Source organism: Hermetia illucens, chromosome 2 (assembly GCF_905115235.1).
Source record: "Hermetia illucens chromosome 2, iHerIll2.2.curated.20191125, whole genome shotgun sequence".
In the NCBI taxonomy this organism is placed as follows: Eukaryota; Metazoa; Arthropoda; class Insecta; order Diptera; family Stratiomyidae; genus Hermetia; species Hermetia illucens.
In genome coordinates, this window is record NC_051850.1 from 103,605,612 (window position 1) to 103,624,393 (window position 18,782).

General features: G+C 37.9%; 1 protein-coding gene across 5 annotated transcripts in view; it reads right to left on the bottom strand.

The window, feature by feature from the left end:
* LOC119649714 (sodium-independent sulfate anion transporter) overlaps nt 1-18,782 on the bottom strand; it is a 78,420-nt gene that overhangs the window by 2,967 nt on the left and 56,671 nt on the right. For 3 of the 5 annotated variants that reach the window (XM_038051991.1, XM_038051992.1, XM_038051993.1), the window contains 2 exons: nt 5,141-5,317; nt 4,876-5,080 (listed from right to left, as the gene is read on the bottom strand). In XM_038051991.1, coding sequence (XP_037907919.1) covers nt 4,876-5,080; nt 5,141-5,317 — 382 coding nt within the window. Of the gene's footprint in view, nt 1-4,875; nt 5,081-5,140; nt 5,318-7,011; nt 7,183-18,782 lie in introns of all 5 variants that reach the window. The other 2 variants (XM_038051990.1, XM_038051989.1) reach the window with 2 other exon arrangements.

The following is an 18,782-nucleotide window of genomic DNA, read 5'->3' on the forward strand; positions in this document are numbered from 1 at the left end:
AGAATAGTGGGCGTTAAACAATTTGTTCGAAATCAAGTTAGCGTTGTTTCTGTCGTCGAAACGGCACCGAACTTGATTTCGCTCGACCTATTAACAATATAAATCCGCTTTTGCTGTTCTGGAAATGCAGTAATTCTAATATCAATATCAAGTTGAGGCTGTCCCGCGCAGTGAAGCTCTCAAATCACCATCCAGCTTATCAACCCATCGTTGTTTCGGCCGATCATGGACTTCGATGTGCAGACCACCCTTGGCAAGTGACTTCCCGTCAGGTCGAATTACATGACCGCGCCATCGACCTCTCGCAATTTTTCCACGATCGGTGCAACCCCATATTGATCGCGGATATCCTTATTTCGGGTTTCATCATGGCATGTTCGCCACTGGTCCAACGCAATATTTTCGTCTCATTGGTGAGCCCATCATTTTTTCTTAATGAGAACGTTCAAATATTGTAAAGAGCTACTTCCGATGAAATCGTGACATTAGGAAAAGATTGTATTTAAAAAACTAATCAACTCATTTTTCGGCTTCGCCGGAATGAATATTTTTCCATTAGATTGCAATTTTTTTTCTTTTTTAATTATTTGGGCTTGAGGACTCCAAAAGAGTGAATTTAATGTCTGGAAAACTCTTTGCTTGCTTCTTTTTCTAATTTGCACTTTTGAGTTAGGGAATCCTGGTTGAAACACTTCGTTGCTTATATATTCAAACATTTCCCAACTCAGAAAATAGGCTTAAAACTTGAAGTAATTCCTTTTTATGGAAAATCTCGAGAGGGCCCAAGGAAATGGACCGCATGTGTCACATTTATACTAGTTCATATGTGAGTTATCTACCTCCTTCTACCTTTTGTTGCCGACTCCAAGCCAAACCTAAAAAGTTGCCTCCCGCAATAGCCATAACCACAAATAATTGGGCATTGAGAAGATTCTTGAAAAAGCTTTTTACCAGAAAAAAAATTGGGGGATTTTGAATAGTAGCCTTTAGACCAGACCGACACCTTGCTGTTGTACTTTGATGAATTTCGGTATAGGCAATTTCTGGCTTTGTTTTTCTAATTATTTATATTTTTAATTTCATGCCATGGAGTAATCTTTCGTGAGCTAATTACTACTCAAAAGGAGGGAGCTGGCTTTAATTCAATAAAATTGACTATAATTTTCCATTTACATTTAAACTTTCCTAAACTCACTCCTCCGAAACGTGAACGTTTCTTTATAATCGGGCGCGGGTAGCTTTCCCTTTCAATTGGTGAAAGGACATCCTCCGCAGTATATTATGTTTTCGATGAACTTAATCTGTCTACGCTTCAGCTTTCAATCCTAACAGCCTTAAATCTTTGGCAACTTCGATTTTAGAAACGTCTGCGATCTTTCCGGTTCTGGCAGGCAATTTTTGCTCTATATTTAATGTTTCGGACGTCCTATCAATAAAAAGCGTTCCCTTTGGTCACGATATTTCTCTCTTGAATTCAAAAATTTCAGCTTCTAATTATTTTTATAGTCTCAAAATGGACAAAGTGGCTGCCTTTTCGGGCCTTTAGTTCCTTTCGTTCATTTAATCCCGCCTTTAAGCTTTTAAGGCCAATCATGCCGCCCATTTCGAACGTAGCGGTTTGCAAAACTGGAAAAATAATGAATTTATACTCTGCACAAATTTTACGGGAAAACGCGAAAAATCACTTATAATTGAAAAAGTACAGCAGCCTAGATGTTTCATACTCTAGGATCCTACGAATGTATGTGAAAGTACGGATTTTTTTGATTCGCACTTTCCTGACATGCATGTAGTCAGAAATAGAATTACTTACAAACTTATGTGTGCATGATGATAAATCTGAATTAGGTATTGCCATTAAGGCTGGTGCCATTGGCACCAGAATACAATGTTAACCCCCTCAAATTTCTTAATAATGGTAGGCGTTGTACTAAATCCTGAGTCTACCAGGAGAGGATTTGCAGTCTGCAAGAAAAAAGTATTTGACGAAGAAGTGGCACCGCCGAAGAGGTAAGTATTTTCTTGAATTGATCCCTAGCAATAGGGTAGAAATGTTCAATATAGGAAATACACCAGAATTCATGACTAGCACCAGGCAAAAGATTCTAAATATAACTAACTCTAAGAAAAGCTTTTATGAATGGGCTATTTAGGAACTGGAAAGTTGCGAACGAATCCTCTTTATCGGATTACAGAAGAACAGATTGGGATTACTACGTGAGGTTTCTGAACAATAACATAATTTAGAAGCGAGCCGTGATATTATGAATGAACCAGACACAGTGGTGGATGACCTCAACCAAGCCATTATAGACCCTCATGAGACCATTTGTCCGGTTAAAATAAACACTTCATCAAGGGGCGTACTTTGGTGGAAGAGGAACCCAGCCAGCATAAGGACAAAGGTCCGAAAATTCTTCAACGGTTGAAAGAAACCGGGAACAGGTCAAGGGCAGAGGAAGAAAAGGTTATAAGTTTAGCGGAAAGCTGCCTGAACCAAAACAAGATTTACATTCTTTCCAGGCGGAATCCTGTATTACTGACACCAAGAGATAGCATTAAGTTTTATTTTGAAGAGATATGAAGCACACTGGGGCAACAAAATCGATTCGGGAAGTACAGTGGCCAGCTTAATTCAGCCGTGATCAAGGCACTTAGGTAAAACGAGGTGAACTCTAGGCTGGTATGATAATAATCATTATGAAATAAGAGCTGGAAGACAATGACGCAGCGGACGGAAGCACTAATAGGATCGTCTTATCAAATGGGGAAAGACGTAATGGCTATAATATTCAGGAGAAACAAGTCGGGAAGCCGAAATCTGGTATAAAAGGCTTTGTATTTTTTTTATAAGAGCACTCTCCCCTCCTAGCACGTAATGTATATGCATATATTATGTCAGAACATCCACTTTTGGGTGCCTCTGACCTTCAAAGTCTTAGAATTTACAGCGACAATTTTAAGATAAGTTTTGTTAGTAATAGGGTGATTTCCACCAAATTTGGTAGGATCATGATCTATATCATAGCCTACATTACTGTACAATTTCATGATTCTAGGATGGATTTAACGGTGGTTCTGCAGTTAATTGCTAAAAATTATAGTAAAATACTATTATTAACTCTATTTGAAAAGATGTCAGTATGAAGGGTATTTCGGAGCCTAGCCACAATAAAATGGCAGCTTCCAGATTATTTTCAGATTCTTCGGCTGATAGGTTCTGAGAACGTTCCCGTGAAAAAATGATTTTCCACACCCCCTGTGTGAATTAAATGTTAACACTGCGACCAATTTTGAAAAGTACTAATCGAGACCTTTCATTTGATATCCCATATCACTATATTTGGAAAAAAAAATCGTACACCCCCCTTTTGGATGTATAGCGACCTCCTTAAATTCTACGTAGAACGATCAATTCAATCTATGCGTGAGCGTTCACAGTTGGTGTCAATATATGTAACAGTTTCCCAGCAAAATGCGTGTGATAGGCAGACAGACAGTGAACCGATTTTAATAAGGTTTTGTTTTACACAAACCTTAAAAAGGAACTCCTAAGGGAACTATTTATATTGGGTAAGCTTACCAGAAATGAAACAGTCTGGGATGCTTATAGCGAAATGTGAGCTAAAATACCCCTACCCCTAATAGAAATACCGACAGACACTGCAGATTACACCACCATCTGGGAAATCTTCGAATACGGACTTGTCCGACGTGGGAAAAGCGTTGAAACATATATCTTTTGGGACAATGACCGCTACTGCAAAATATAGGGTGGATTCAATCCAAAAATGTTCATTCAAAGGCTAAACTGCAATAAGTTTTTTTTCACACAAAGTATGAATTTCAATCAATAACATATTCTCCGTTTCTATTTATGACCTCTTGCCATCTTTTCACCAATTTCATTATTTCTTTCTAATAGAAGATTTGGGGCTTAGAGGTGGGGGTCGAAGCGCGTTATCACACTCGTTTGATCAGCGACAAGATTTCCCATTGAGGATGTAGCAAAATGTCCCAGCCAAGTTGCACTAATTTTTGTTGAGTGATTATCGTGGTGTGGGATCTTGTATTGTCATGGTGGAATATAGGACCTTTGTGATTGACCAGTTCTGGGTGTTTCTTAAGCGATTCTTGATCTAATTTCATTTGCCGGATAGATGGATGAATGGATAACCGAACCTTCTTCCGTTGGAGGCCGACTTTCCGAATAGTATTCGCCAGCGGTTCCCCACGATCTCTTGCGCATTTTTCGTCGCCAGTCACTATTCGTTTGAGAATGCATGGAGATGTACATGCGGTTCACCAGGCTCTCCTCGGTCGTCTTGTGCGGCACTCAAACATCGAGACTAGACACTTATCCAAGATATTGCAAATGTCTTTGAAGGTTGCATAATCTACTTTAAGTATCCCCGAAATTCCTCGCGCTTTGATATCATTTGAATCAAACTCGGTGGGTCGCCGTTGCGGAGTCCGTCTTCGGGGCTCGTATCTCTGGAGCTATTTCTGTGTGCTGCGTTCGGTTAAGGCGCCATCCGTCAAGATATTCGGGGAAATAAGGTACACTAGAGCTATCAAAGGAACACAATAATTCTTTAGAACACAGTGAAATCTCCCTTGATTTTCTGCATAAGTGCAACTGAGATAATGTTACAGAACAGGGAAAACTACCACGATTCTTACTCTTGTTTGATACTCCTCTTTAATTTCAGATGCATCAGAATCGAGCTTAGGGCTTCTAAGTTCCCTGGCAAATGATATCTAATATTCGAGATGAACGTAAATCTCTTGCAAAAACATGCTAATTTGGATAGATAAATCATTTTTCAAACATAAACTATTATAAATCTAAATAATTTTAATACATCAACATACCCAATTTAAGGCAAGCCATTAAAAACTCTACAATTCCAGCTAAAAGACATAATAGTATTGCATAATCTGGGCCCGACCTAGCTCCGAGTCCTGTATGTCTACTTGTCATCAACGCTAAGAGAGCTGTGGGCCCTATATTAACTTCGGGGCATCCTCCAACAAGCGCATAAATAAATCCACCAATGAAAGATGAATACAGACCATACTGTAATAAAAGGGTTTTATTATTATTATTATTTATTTCATTTGATCAATATGTATCTACCTGTGGTTCTAGCCCGGCCAAAGTTGAGTAGGCTAATGCTTGTGGCAAGATAGTCAAGCCAACTGTAATACCGGCTATCAAATCAGAAATGGCAAATTGCATTGAATAGCCATTGATCCATTTTACTCCGGGTATAAACTTTTCAATCTTGTCAGTTTTCATTTTCCTTCTATTTTTCTGTAAAATAAAAACAACAAATTAAAATTCTGTGTCTGCAAGTCGCGCATCATAAGATATGGAAAAGGTGAAATATTTGGGTATTCCTAGGGGGGGGGGGGGGGGGGGTAATGGGGAAAGGGGGCCCAAAATATGACCCCCAAAAAGTGTAACAGGTCTCGTTCTCAGAACCTATCCAACCGAAAAGTTTGAAATAAATCACAATAGTGCATCTCTACGAAATTTAGGCCTCAAAATATATCCGGTTCCGATATCTGCACAAATAAAGTTAATAATAGTATATTTCCACATTTTAGAAATTTACCCGGCACCCCCTTATGTTCATCCCAGAAGTGCAAAATTTTTCATCGTAATGAAGAACATAATGCACAATTTGGCCAAGTTTGAAGAAAATCCAACTATTATTAACAAAGTTATAGGAGGTAAAAGTTTTCCATTTTTTTGTGAATTTCGTGCACTCTACAACCTGCATGACGTCATCATCACATATCAATTCTTCAATACCACAACCAAATGAGTTCTGGTGAACGGGGTCGCAAAAAATTATTTTGTTTCAGTTTTTTAGTCATTTGTATATGAATATCAATTACTCCAATCAGACGTGTGTATGTAGGTATATAGTATATGCGTGCTAATGAACTTTGCGGGTAGTGCCTAATTCAGATGGATGTAAGAAGTAAATCGGAAATATGGGTACGATCAATTTATATACGTGCATATATGTGGACAGTATTCGGAAATAGGCAGTTTGTTTGTTTAGGGTGAGCGTAATATCTATGGCTGTAATATGTACGTATGTCTCGTAGTTTGGAAAAATCTGAAGGAATATGTTGGATTTGTAGCTATATAGGGGTAGAAAAATGTGCATTGAAATTTCTTACATAAGATGAACACAAAACCTTTATACCCGAAGCGCGAGCTTCCAGTATTCCGACGTGTTTTACATTTTTCGGTTGGATAGTTTCTGAGAATCGGTCCTTGATTTAAATATGCACTTCTCTAACCACACTCCTCCCTTTTTAAAATATTTTCTTGGAGCTGTTCTCTTACCAGATTTTAAAATTCTACAATATTTCCTCTCAGACTGTTAGAATAGCTTATTATCAATATTTGTAAGTTTTGTCTGGCTTGCACCGATAAAAACCATCAAAGAACATCTTTTTTACACTTTTATAACATGACATAGTCATGTTTTCCGTATTCATTACTTTTTGCGACTTACTAGAGAATTTTATTTTTAGGTGCACTCCTTTACTTGTCTGGTTGCCCTAAAAATAAATGGCCATGAGAACAGAAGTGTTATCGTTGAAATAATTACTGAGAATTATCTACGAAAGCAATAGATAAAGCATGTTTTCTGCAAGGTGTACTCATTTACAATGCTACAGGAACAGAAAATCAAGCAACATTTGCTAATTTTTGTGTCGAATTGCGTTATCCCCTATCTATATAACTTCCCAAAAAAAGTGATTATCAATATTCTTTGTTTATTTCGGAAATAAACCGGAATTATCTGCATTTGGGAAGCATATTATCCGGGGCAGAAGAACAACTATTGATAATTGGATAGTGAGAACAAATATAAAAAAATAAGCCACTAAGGTTTGTTATATGCGGATGGTGTCTACGTATACTTAAAAAAAAAAACGGCTGGACCGATTTCGTGAAAATTTTCGTGCAATTTCGCAACTCACCAGGTTCATTTACTGGTCGTGGAATACAGTTGAATGCAGGACTGAGCACACAAGTACAAAAGGAATGTACCACTGACGGTTTCCAGCAAGAACTATCTTCGATTCTTGCTACGCTCTAGAATAATATGAACCAATTCAGTGATACCATATATTAGCGTGATGATCCAGAAACTATTAAAAAACCAAAATATGATTTTGTAGATGCTTTTAAATAAAAAATAAATACAATCAAATATATCCATTGCAATGCGAATAGCCTTAGCTTAGCAAAAAGTGATCGATTATCTGAAATTGGAAATATTCATGGTTACCCATTGTCTGTCCACTACTCTTCGCGACATAAAATAACGCAGGAACAGTTCACTAAGTTCTTTAAAGCCTGCGGGAGGTCAATGAAATTATAATGAAAGCTGTCTCTGCAGCAACATCAAAATCTTCAAAGGGAGCTGCCTTAAAAGAAGCCATTTATTACATAGCTCTCGTACACCTAGAAATAAATGCAATAGAACCACAAAACTCCACAACTCGCCACTAACAAGAGGGTCAGGGGTCTGATAATAATGGATTTTCGGGCGCTCTATCGACTGGTACTTCTCAGTTCATTGACTATTCGTTGTAGGAAGCAGATAGGAAAATCAAACCTTTTTCAAATAATGCTTGCTGACGATTCCGTTTATCAGGATAAAGGCAAACTCATCACACGCGACCTCATCTTTGTATGGCCGAAAGATATTGTTGGCTCCAAATAAATAAATTCGAAAATTCGAGATGAATATGCATTCAAACGACTAAATAAAAAACACCTGTAGCTTATTTCGGTCACGAAATAATGAATTTGCCTCTGCCCCAGAAACGATTGCCAGTCCGAGCAGACAGTAACCTAATACTAGGTCATAAATTGGAAAGGATCCGGAAACGGCTAACGCTATTGTCACGAAATTTGGTAAGAACTTGTGGTCTGTGAATCCCTTGACATACAGCAAGTGGTGCAATTTTGCGTTGAATTGTGAACATGTGAAAGAGAAGTGTAAAATGTTTTTTCATAGAATGTACTCATGTGGTGTATCATATGAAAGGACTCGATTGGTATTTTTCGAAACTGATCTTATTTTTGGCATTGGGTGAAACATAGGGGAGGCGGGCTCAAAATATATGCCCCGAAATGTGTAACAGGTCTCGTTCTCAGAGCCTATCCACCTGAAAAATTTGAAAAAAATCGTAATGGCATGTAAGAGCATTGCATTGTAAATTGCGATTATTCCGATTTAATAGTATCTAGTATCTGCATAGTACATATACCTACTCAGTAAGTTACATAATTTACAACTTTTAATAAACGTAGTTAACGTAGTAAGCAAAATTATTATATTATATAAATACCTGTGAATAAACATATACTAGTCAGTTAGTAATTCCCAGCCCTTATTTTTGAGTCGTCTTGTGAGGTTGCAAGACACGCTCGCACGCAATTTCACGCCCGAACATTGGTCCTAAGAGCCGGATAGGCCAGTAAAGACAAGTAAACAAGTACTAATTCCTCTTCTTTAAGCAGAAAATGTAATGTCGAAACTACACTTCAAGGCGGTACAACGCATCATAACAAATTAAAGGACAGCGAGTCACGTCATAGCTTGACGTACTTTGAGACCAGCAATCGAAACATAGGAAAGTGAGGAAGTATGACCCAAAAAGTAAAACAGGTCTCGTTCTTAGAACTTATCCAACCGAAAAATCTGAAAAAAAAATCACAGTAATGCACATTTACAAAATCTAGGCCTCGAAGTGCATCCAAATCCGATACCTGCTCAAATAAAATTAAGAATAGCATATTACCATATTCTAGAAATTCACCCCCTTTTGTAGTTATGCCCCTTCTTTAAAATCAACTATGGAACTACGTTACTCTCTGCATGCAATGGATTCACAGACGCCACCTTTCTACAAAATTTTGCATCAGTGAAAGTAATCGTTTGTGAGTTAATAGTTGTGACAAACAGACAATAAACCGATTTTAATAAGACTTTGACAAAGATCAACAGTTGTTCGGAACATGACTATATAATGTCCAAATTTGATTGAATTCCAATTAATTCTTCCCACTAAAAAAGTATCAAAAAAGTAGGTGAAAGAAAAAAGTCTTTCGTGGACCCCTTCTCAGAAACTACCTACCCGAAAAATCTGAAAAAAATCAGGAGGCTGCCACTATATGGTGCCTAGGCTCCGAAATACCTTTCAAATCGATGTCTGTTCAAATAAAGTTAATAATAGTATATTACTATATTTTTTAGTAATTGTCCGAGAGTTAACACTGAAGCCATCCACAACACAGCCCTCCGCAACACCTCTAAGAGGGAAATGTATGCCGCAATAGCCGCAGTCAACAGAGATCCTGGAGATGAAGCATCAACAAATGATCTTCACAACCACCTGAAAAAGACGGAAAAAGGAAGCCTGAGAGAACCAACAAGTCTGTGAACTAGAAAAGTATAGGGAGCAACCGCACCAGGCGCGCAAGTTTTATCAACAAGTCAGCAGTATGAAGCCTTACACACTACGATGTTCATTCTGGCGACACAAAGGGGGGAAATCTCATTTGCGACAGAATGGGGATATTGGAGCGATGGGTTGAGTAGTTTGATGAACTACTGAACAAACAGAACATCGGCGAGTTGGAGGTCCCGCCAACTGAAGACGACGGACAAATACTGCCACCACCGAGTATGGAAGAAACAGTCCGTGCAATTCATCGGCTTCAAATCATAAGTAGCCAATAGCCGATGGAATTACAGCCGAATTGGTTAAATATGGAGGCGACCAATTACAACAAGTGGTTCATTAACTTGTGTTCAAGGTGTGGGACAGCGAATCAATGCCTGACAACTGGCAAAGAGGCATTATCTGTCTCATACATAAAAAGGGAGATATCACACAGTGCAGTAATTATAGAGGTATCACGTTGCTGAGTACCATCTATGAGATATCCCCAACTGTCTTGCTAGGCTAGGCCCATACCAAAGAGGCTTCACTCCAGGCAAATTAGCAACAGATCAGATTTTCTCTATGCGGAAAGCGATGGAAAAACTGTTGTGAATATGGACATCAGTTGCACCATCTATTCATCGACTTTAAAGCCGTCTATAGTAGTATAGCAAGGGTAAAACTGTACACGGCCATGAGAGAATTCGGTATCTCGATGAAATTGATAAGACTGACTAGGCGGACCCTGACCAATGTGCGAGGTCAAATAAAAGCAGCAGAATCACTTTCAAGACCATTCGACATCAACAACGATCTACGACAAGGGGATGCCCTATCATGCGTCCTTTTTAACCTGGCCCTGGAGAAAGTGATCCGTGATGCTGGGGTAAATATAAGGGGTACGATCCTCTTTAAGTCCACCCAACTACTGGCCTATGCTGACGATATCGACATCATGGGAAGAACCACCCGAGACGTACAAACTGCCTTAATCCAGATGGCAGGCGGCGCGAGATCTTGGGCTGCACATCAATGAAGGCAAGACAAAATATATGGTGGTAACGTCAGCACCAAAAATCAACCAACCAACAACATCAAACCGCACTACAACTTTGAGATCGTTGATAATTTCTCCTATCTAGGGTCGAAAATCACAACCGATAACAGCTACGATGATGATGGCAGTCAACAGAGCCTATTTCAGCTTACAAAAACTGTTTCGCACGAAACGTCTCACCATAGGGTCAAAGCTCTTACTGTACAAGACAATGATCTTGCCAGTCCTTATGTATTCCTCAGAGACTTGGGTTCTTCGCAAGAAAAAAGACCCTGCCTGAGATGGAGCTATGACGTGGGTCAGGACGCCAGACAGCTTTTAGGGATGTCGAATTGGTGCAAAACCGGAATGTCTGGAGTTCCTTATTAAGGCAGGCTGGTTGTTGCGCCGTTGATGATAATAAATGATTCACCCTAACAATAATAATTGTGTGACGTTTTCAAGTTAATTATTCTCGTGTAGTTTTAAATGTATTACCTATTCTTATTCTGAGCGCGTGGGGCTATTTGCGTGAAACACTTTCACAATATGTGAAGAAAGTTTATGTTTCTTGACAATTAAATTGTGGTCGCCCATACAATAGGCTTTGACATAATCAATTATTGGGAAAAATCGGAATCGCGTTTAATAATAAACTTGTTGAATATAATTGGGTCCCCGATTAATAGCAAAACCACATATAGCAAAGCATCTATTTCTACAGAGTTATTTGTATCCAATGACTACTTCATTGCCTTGGTTGGTTTTGGCACAGGTAATACCTAAGAATTTCTTTGAAGTTCTCTGGGAGCTTGCCATACCAAAAATGTATTCAACTAACTGGTAGAATATGTATATAGACCAATAAATGATCACAGCACGATATTATAAAATATTTGAAAACGGGATTTACATTAAAAAGAAAAGTACTCGAGCTGCATATTATTATTCAAATCACTGCATTGTCTGTCTGTCGGCCAAACGTTCTTTCCTAAGAAACGACTATACCAATTGACACGACATTTGGTGAGAAAGTTGGAGCATATGCAACGAGTAACATTGTTCTACATTGAGTTAAAGGAGGGTGGGGGTCCCCATACAGGTAAAAACGGAGGGTACTTTTTTTTCACCGAGCATAGTCATGTTGGTTTGCAAATGAAAGGTCTTGATTAATACTTTCCGAAGCAGAACAGTTTAACATGGCTTAAAGAGGATAGTGCGGGGGCTAGAAAAATATAATTTCTTTTACTGAATTATTCTCAGAGATTAAAAAATCTGAAAAAAAAGCATCAAGCGTGTTTAGGCTTCAAAATACACTGTATACCGATATCTATTCAAATAATGTTAATCATAGTATATTACTTTGTTTTTGGGAAATTGACTTAACTTAACGGGGATAAGTTTATCCTAGAATCAAAAAAAAAATCAGTAATATAGGCTAGTAATGTAAGGCATGATATAATTTGGTGATAATACTACTATTACTGAATAATTGTATTTTTTGTGTAAATGAAACAGTTGTGCCCTTAAATATTCTTAGATAAGAAAACCTTTCATACCCGAGGCTTCCAATTTTTGACTCGTTAAAAGTTAAAAATTTAAATCCTTTTACAATATCTAAAACAATAAAAATAAAAAGAATAATAAAAATAATGGCTTGATTTCAGGCGCAGGGTTTCGGATCTGCGCGGCCGATAAGGAAGCTGGCATCGGATTAGATTAATCACGATTCGAGTATTTTTAAAGTTTTGTGTAAAACAAAAAGTTATTAAAATTGATTCAATATCTCTCTTTCGCATCAAGTTTACTAGGGAATGGCCGAGATTATTGAGAAGGAATCTATGGAGAACGTGTGATCTGTCAATGACTTTGTTTTGAGTTTAAGGGGGGCTTCCCTTACATGTGAAAGAGGATGTATATTCCCCCCCCCCCCCTAAATTTAGCCATTTCGGGTATCGAACGAAAGAGCTAAATTAGTGCTTTTCAATACCGACTAGAGGATAAAGGAATCATAGCTTAAAAAGTGGAAAACCATATCGCGCAACAGGTCTCCTTCTTAGAACCTATCCCAATAAAAAATCTGATAACATCATAAGATGCACTTTCATGAAATGAAGTTAGTAACGATATGCCACTATATTTAAGAAATGAACGTGTAACCAGGATATCTTAGGGGCTGTCTACCTGGAAGGATTCTTTCTCTTCTGTTATGGCCCCTCACAATGGGCATTTCGCTATGGGTCCTGGAGGACACAAAGGCATTATCCGCAATTTTGCGGTCACAGTAAGTGAAATCCACCAGATACAAACAATGAAGTATTTAGGAATACATCTCGACTCAAGCTAGCGTGGAAGCATCATATCAAGGAACAAAGTCAGATTACTCTGTTGCTGCAAGACTACGGCAGGTCGGACTTAGGGATTCGTTGGATTATACAACCACAATAGAGACCATTTTAGCATATGCATTCATTCTATGGTAGCTGAAGCTGAATTTTGCTAACAGAAGGAGACTGGTGGCATAGATCCAAGGATTCGGTTGTCTAAATATTGCTGGAGCGATGAGTATTATGGCCACTGCGACACTCGGAGATATTTTAAAACTATCTCCCATTTGTTTGGAGATGGAACGGAAAGCAGCTAATAGCACAATAGGCTTGATAACATTGGCGTGTGGAAAGGCGCTAATCGCACGGTCATGTGTCTATCGAAACATCCCTTGGCAAGCATCAGGTGGTTCTAATGCCTGCCGATCATATGGTTTCCAGATTTGTCTTTAAGAAGACATACTCTGTCGTAATCGCCAAAAAAGGGGGATAGAGGAAGAATGGCCAGATGTTTTTCGGAATATAGACTTAATAATCTTCACTCTTCAGATCGTGTTCAAGAATCTCAGAAAACCCGGAAATGAAAATGATCCAACTTCTCGAAAAAATGACGACTATATTTCAGACGAGCATATGCAATTTTATCGGCAGCCGAAGAATGCTTGCGACAAAAATGTTGATGTCGTAGCACGCGAATCTGTTCTGCCAATCGGGCAGCGTTATTAGCACTAAGTAAGAAAACCATATGAAGCCATGGTGTTGAGCACTATAACATTGCTGGTAATGACAGACTGACAGGCCGCCAACGTTCTGGCTCCATAGTTCCTGCCACAGGCATTTTTATTGTCTCGTAAAAAGTGGTATATGAAAACTCTAGAATGGCTTTAAAGGGGCACTGCTCCTTAAACTACCAAATGGTAGAATTTAGAAAGATGATCTCAGCAAGATGTGGCTAATGTGAAGAAAAGGAGGAGATGGTTCTGCACTTTTTATGCAGCTAGTCGGCGTTTTCAGACGTAGACAATGATATTACAGTAAGGTTTTCTATAACAAAAAATCTGTGCGCTTTCTTCCTCAGGAAGATGTCCTTAAATTCGCAGGCACCCAACAAAACTAGGACTCCATGAAGTCCACTCCGCCGTAAAACACAACAGAAAGAGATTATAATAGCATATAATATAGTAGTTATAATTTCAAACGTCATGATACGATTTTTTAAGTACGACTGTTGGATATCGTATCCGGACGAATGCGGGTTCGTAAAATGCCATATAATATTTTTATTGAGCCCATACTGCCAACCTTTTGGAATAAAAGCAAGTATTGCCAGTTTTTTCGGAAATATTCGTTCTTACATCGCCGCTCCAGTGGCGAAAATTATGTATAAATGGTATGGCCTCGGAGATTTTCACAACTTTGTTTTTAATAGTTGTGCACCAATAGTAACAAGCTGCATTTTTTTATCTCCAATTTTCTGTTCTACATGGTGTCTCATATCCTCTTTAACGAAGAATGTAGTTCCACCTCTGGCTTCTTGATTGGGACGTGTTGCATGATAGGAGCAAAAGCCACGGATTTTAGCGTTCGTGGGCTCCGTGAGGTGGCTTTATGAGATAAGGCATATGTCTATCTTGTCAGTATCAAGAAAGACTTTCAAATTTGTAGGTGCTTTTGCAGTCCATTTGCATTCCAGGTAATGCTTTTTAGGACATTTATCATTTGGTTTTCCTGTTATATTTTTATCTCCTTCCGTTATACTGCTTAAGTTTGTCAAAGATTTGTATACTTTCTATTTGTTGTTTGTCAAGTCTTCTATTTAAAATCTCAAGTTCATCTAAAATAGTTTTCAGTATCTGATTACCTACGTCATTTTTTTGGTTAGTGCACCTTGCCTTACCTGCGAGTATTTTATTTTCTCGGATCTAACAGCAGGCGTTGGTTTCGTTTTGTGTCGCTCAACTTGTCGTTTTTCGGGAGAACTCAACCTATGATTGAAACCTTGGCATCTTATGCATTGGGATCTTAGATCGCTGACTTTTCTCAGCGTTTCTATTTTGACCTTTATATTAGCGATAGCTCTTAGGTTGTGAATTTTGTTTGAGCGTTTACTATTGTCGGACGTAAGCATGAACAGTGGGAGTCTTCGCTTATTAATTATTGTTTTTCCCTTTCCCTTTCCTTTAGGTCTTCTACAATGTCGTCTTTTTGGAACGTTGGGGGGACTCCCTTAGCCTTGAGGTGTTTGTTGTTTTTGTCTCCATACGATATCACAATGGATAATATTTTGAGTCCTAGACGCCATCTAATTTGCGCTGACGAGAACTCATCTGGCAAGATTGTTCTGAACACCAAATTTAATAGAAAATGACCAAAAGGCCGACCGAAATAACGATGGATTGGCGAATGGTGATATGAGAGCCTCTTGACTCCATCCAAATCAAGCCTATAACTGAGAAAAATGGCGCAATCAATCAAGACGAGCTGCCCCCGCCTCCCCCCCTCAAAATCAAGGTGGAATTATGTCACTCATTGCATGTGTCATGTATCATCAAATAGAGACCCGCGTTAAAGTTTACGTCAATGGCATTATATTCAACATAAATTTTCTACCTTTTTCTAGGTGCAATGCCAATTACTACCTTTGAGAATTGGTCCACTCTTAACTTCCACTGGAATTAGGGTTAACAACTTAACGTTCACGCTCGTTGTTGTGTGGAAGTCAGCATCAACTACGAAACACAAGCAGATAATTTGGAGGGTATGATGCTTGAACCGAATCCCCCCCCACAGTTTTCTGGTAAAAAGTTTTATTGGAACAGAATATTACTTACGAAAACATTTTTAGAAAATTGTGGATTTACCCATAGCAAGATTTAAGGAATACATCCTCAGCAGATTCTATTGTTTTTTGGTCCCCCCAGCTGTGTTATGATCAAATTTCGTAGCCTTCTTAAACTGTTTGCCATTTCATATTTGTTTACCCAATACATGTAAAGATAACACTCAGCTGAATATTCCCATTTATTTTGCATTGCTGACAATTAAAAGCACTCGTACATACATATATTGATGCCGCTTTGAACTGCAAAACAATTAAATCTCAATTGATTTTCAATTTCAATTTGATATTCAATTCAAATGATAACGAAAGCGATAAGAGTCACGTGAGTTTTGTTGGAACATGTATTTGACTAATCAAGATATCCGTTGAAAGCGAAATCAATCAAGGAATTGTTGTGATTGGATAATGTCTATAATTATTATATCAGAAGCAATTGGAAAGTAATTCTTGTGTGGGAATAGTCCAATAGACGGTATCTACTACACAATGATAAGGGTGAGTTTTAATGTAGAGAATGAGACTCATTGCAGATTGTTATAGCGTGGAAACATTTGTGTAATACAAGATCTAAAGGGAATCAAAGTCGATCAAGAATTAAGTTATGAGACATGAATATCTCAGAATTGTTAAAACTAATTTTAAGGCAATATGATAATCGGGAAAATGCATTATTCAGAATCGTTTTGTTAAGAATGACTTAGATTCAGCGGTCTATAATAGCTCCACAAACGATGCGTCGAATACAGAATGCTTTGTGTACATTTTCAACGCAAGTACAATAGATAAAACTGATCCTTTGGATAGGGAAATTGATTGTTAATATAAATAAATAATGGTAATGTTGTATTCAGGATATTGTTCACTAACTGAATCTACTCGTGTGCCTACAACTGTTGAGTTTTCACGTAGGCTGAGCGAAACCAAAAAATATTTTTATTCAGGGTGATAATAAATGATAAAGAATTCAAATCTGATGATATTTATGTGCAACGAAGGATAATGTTAGACTTAATCATAAAAAAAATTTAAAAACCGATCCCAAGTTTATAGAAAAACTAAAACTACAAAAATCATGGCAATAAAGAATGTCTCTAATGATCAAACACAAAAGTGAACGGAAAACTATATCCTGAGTTCCAATCAAACCTATGACAAACCCTCCCCTACAAAGTCATGTCATGTTAGAAATCAATAACACGATATCAAACTAGTATTCTTTCTTCAATGAACAGTAACTGAATATAACAAACGATCAAGATAAATGATAGACAACTCAAAGATATTTGCCACAAACAACGCATATGGAATGGATATAACAAGAGCTACTAATATTGAAAAGACTCCTTACAAAACTTTCAGCTTTCGTACAAAGAGGTTGGACATTCAACCTCTTTGTTCCTGGCCGGTTCAAATGAAATGTTGAGATAAATTGCTTTTAATAGAAATCGAACGCGTAAAGGTTCTATACCTAACACCAACAAACAACATAAGCATGAATTGGTTTTTGGATACACTCGACTTGAAAGGATACAAGATCAGCTCGATTTCAACGTTCTCAGCAAATGGATGGAAATTATTTAAATCCTAAATTGCAAAGAATACATCAAAGTGCAGACTGGATGGAAACTCGTGATACGAAAAACGAAAATAAGACACTGTGAAGACTCAGAAGACTTCTGTAGATCGCCAGAAGAAAGAGCAAGTAGAATCAATTCGAAAGAGGTGAATAATCGTAAAAATTTGTCTTATCTATAGAGGTAGTACAGTAAAATAGTCCAACAACAATTAACTTTGAAAACCTAACACCTAACTTAACAAGATTCTCTTTCGATATACTGCAAACTCTGCACCTGGTAACAACGATCGGAGGTTTTAGTCACCTTTCTTCGCCGCATAACGCCGATAAACACGTATGAGTTACTTTTAGTTTAAATGCTAGATGTTTAACCTTAGATTAAGTTAACTGTTAAAGTTTATAAAGTATATATATGTATATAAAGTATATAACTTGATAGTACCCATATTTCCGATTTACTTTGTGCACAAAAGCATACATATGTACATATATAGTACGTATATTAAATACGGCTGGTTTAATGTACAAATTTATCTATCTGAATTAGACACTACCCGCAAACTTCATTAGCACACATATACTGTATACCTACATACACACATGTCTGTTTGGAGTAATTGATATTCATATACAAATGACTAAAAAACTAAAACAAAATAATTTTTGGCGACCCCATTCATATGAAATTACTTTGTTGTGGTATTGACGAATTGATATGGAATGACGACGTCATACACGTTGTAGAATGCACGAAATTCACAAAAAATGGCAAAGTTTCACCCCCTATAACTTTGTTAATAATAGCTGGATTTTCTTCAAATCAAATTGTGCATTATACAGGATGCGGCAGCATAACTTCCTTTTTTCAAAACTCAATAAAAACTATTGTATGCATCGGAAAATATTTATTTATTTTTTATAATGTAGGTACATGTCTAAAGTTCTGTTAGGTGACACCCCCAATTCTCCATACATTGCGTAAACCGATTTCTGACGTTTGTCATGATTCTTGTTAGCATAGCAAGTGTTATGTTGGCAATTTCTTCTTGGATGTTGGTCTTCAAATCTTGTAGGATTCTTGGACGGTTCACATAAACACGGGATTTCAAAAAACCCCATAGAAAAAAATCACAAGGGGACAGATCGGGAGAGCGTGCCGGCCATTCCAAATCGCCTCTAATTGAGATAAGGCGCTCTGGAAAGTGTTCCCTCAAAACAGCCATCGATGCTCTTGAAGTGTGTGCTTTTGCATGTTTACATACCGGTCGGAATTCACTGTCACTGTAACCTCATTTTCCTCAAAAAAGCAGGGACCAATAATTCCAGCTGAGCAAATTGCACACTACACTGTGACTTTGGGTGAATGCAAAGGCTTTTGATGCAATTCTCGAGGGTTCATGTCAGCCCAGTAGCGCATGTTTTGTTTGTTAACCGACCCACACAAATGAAAATGGGCTTCATCGTTAAAAAAACAATAGCACCCTCGGGAACGACATCAAGAAGAAGCTCACA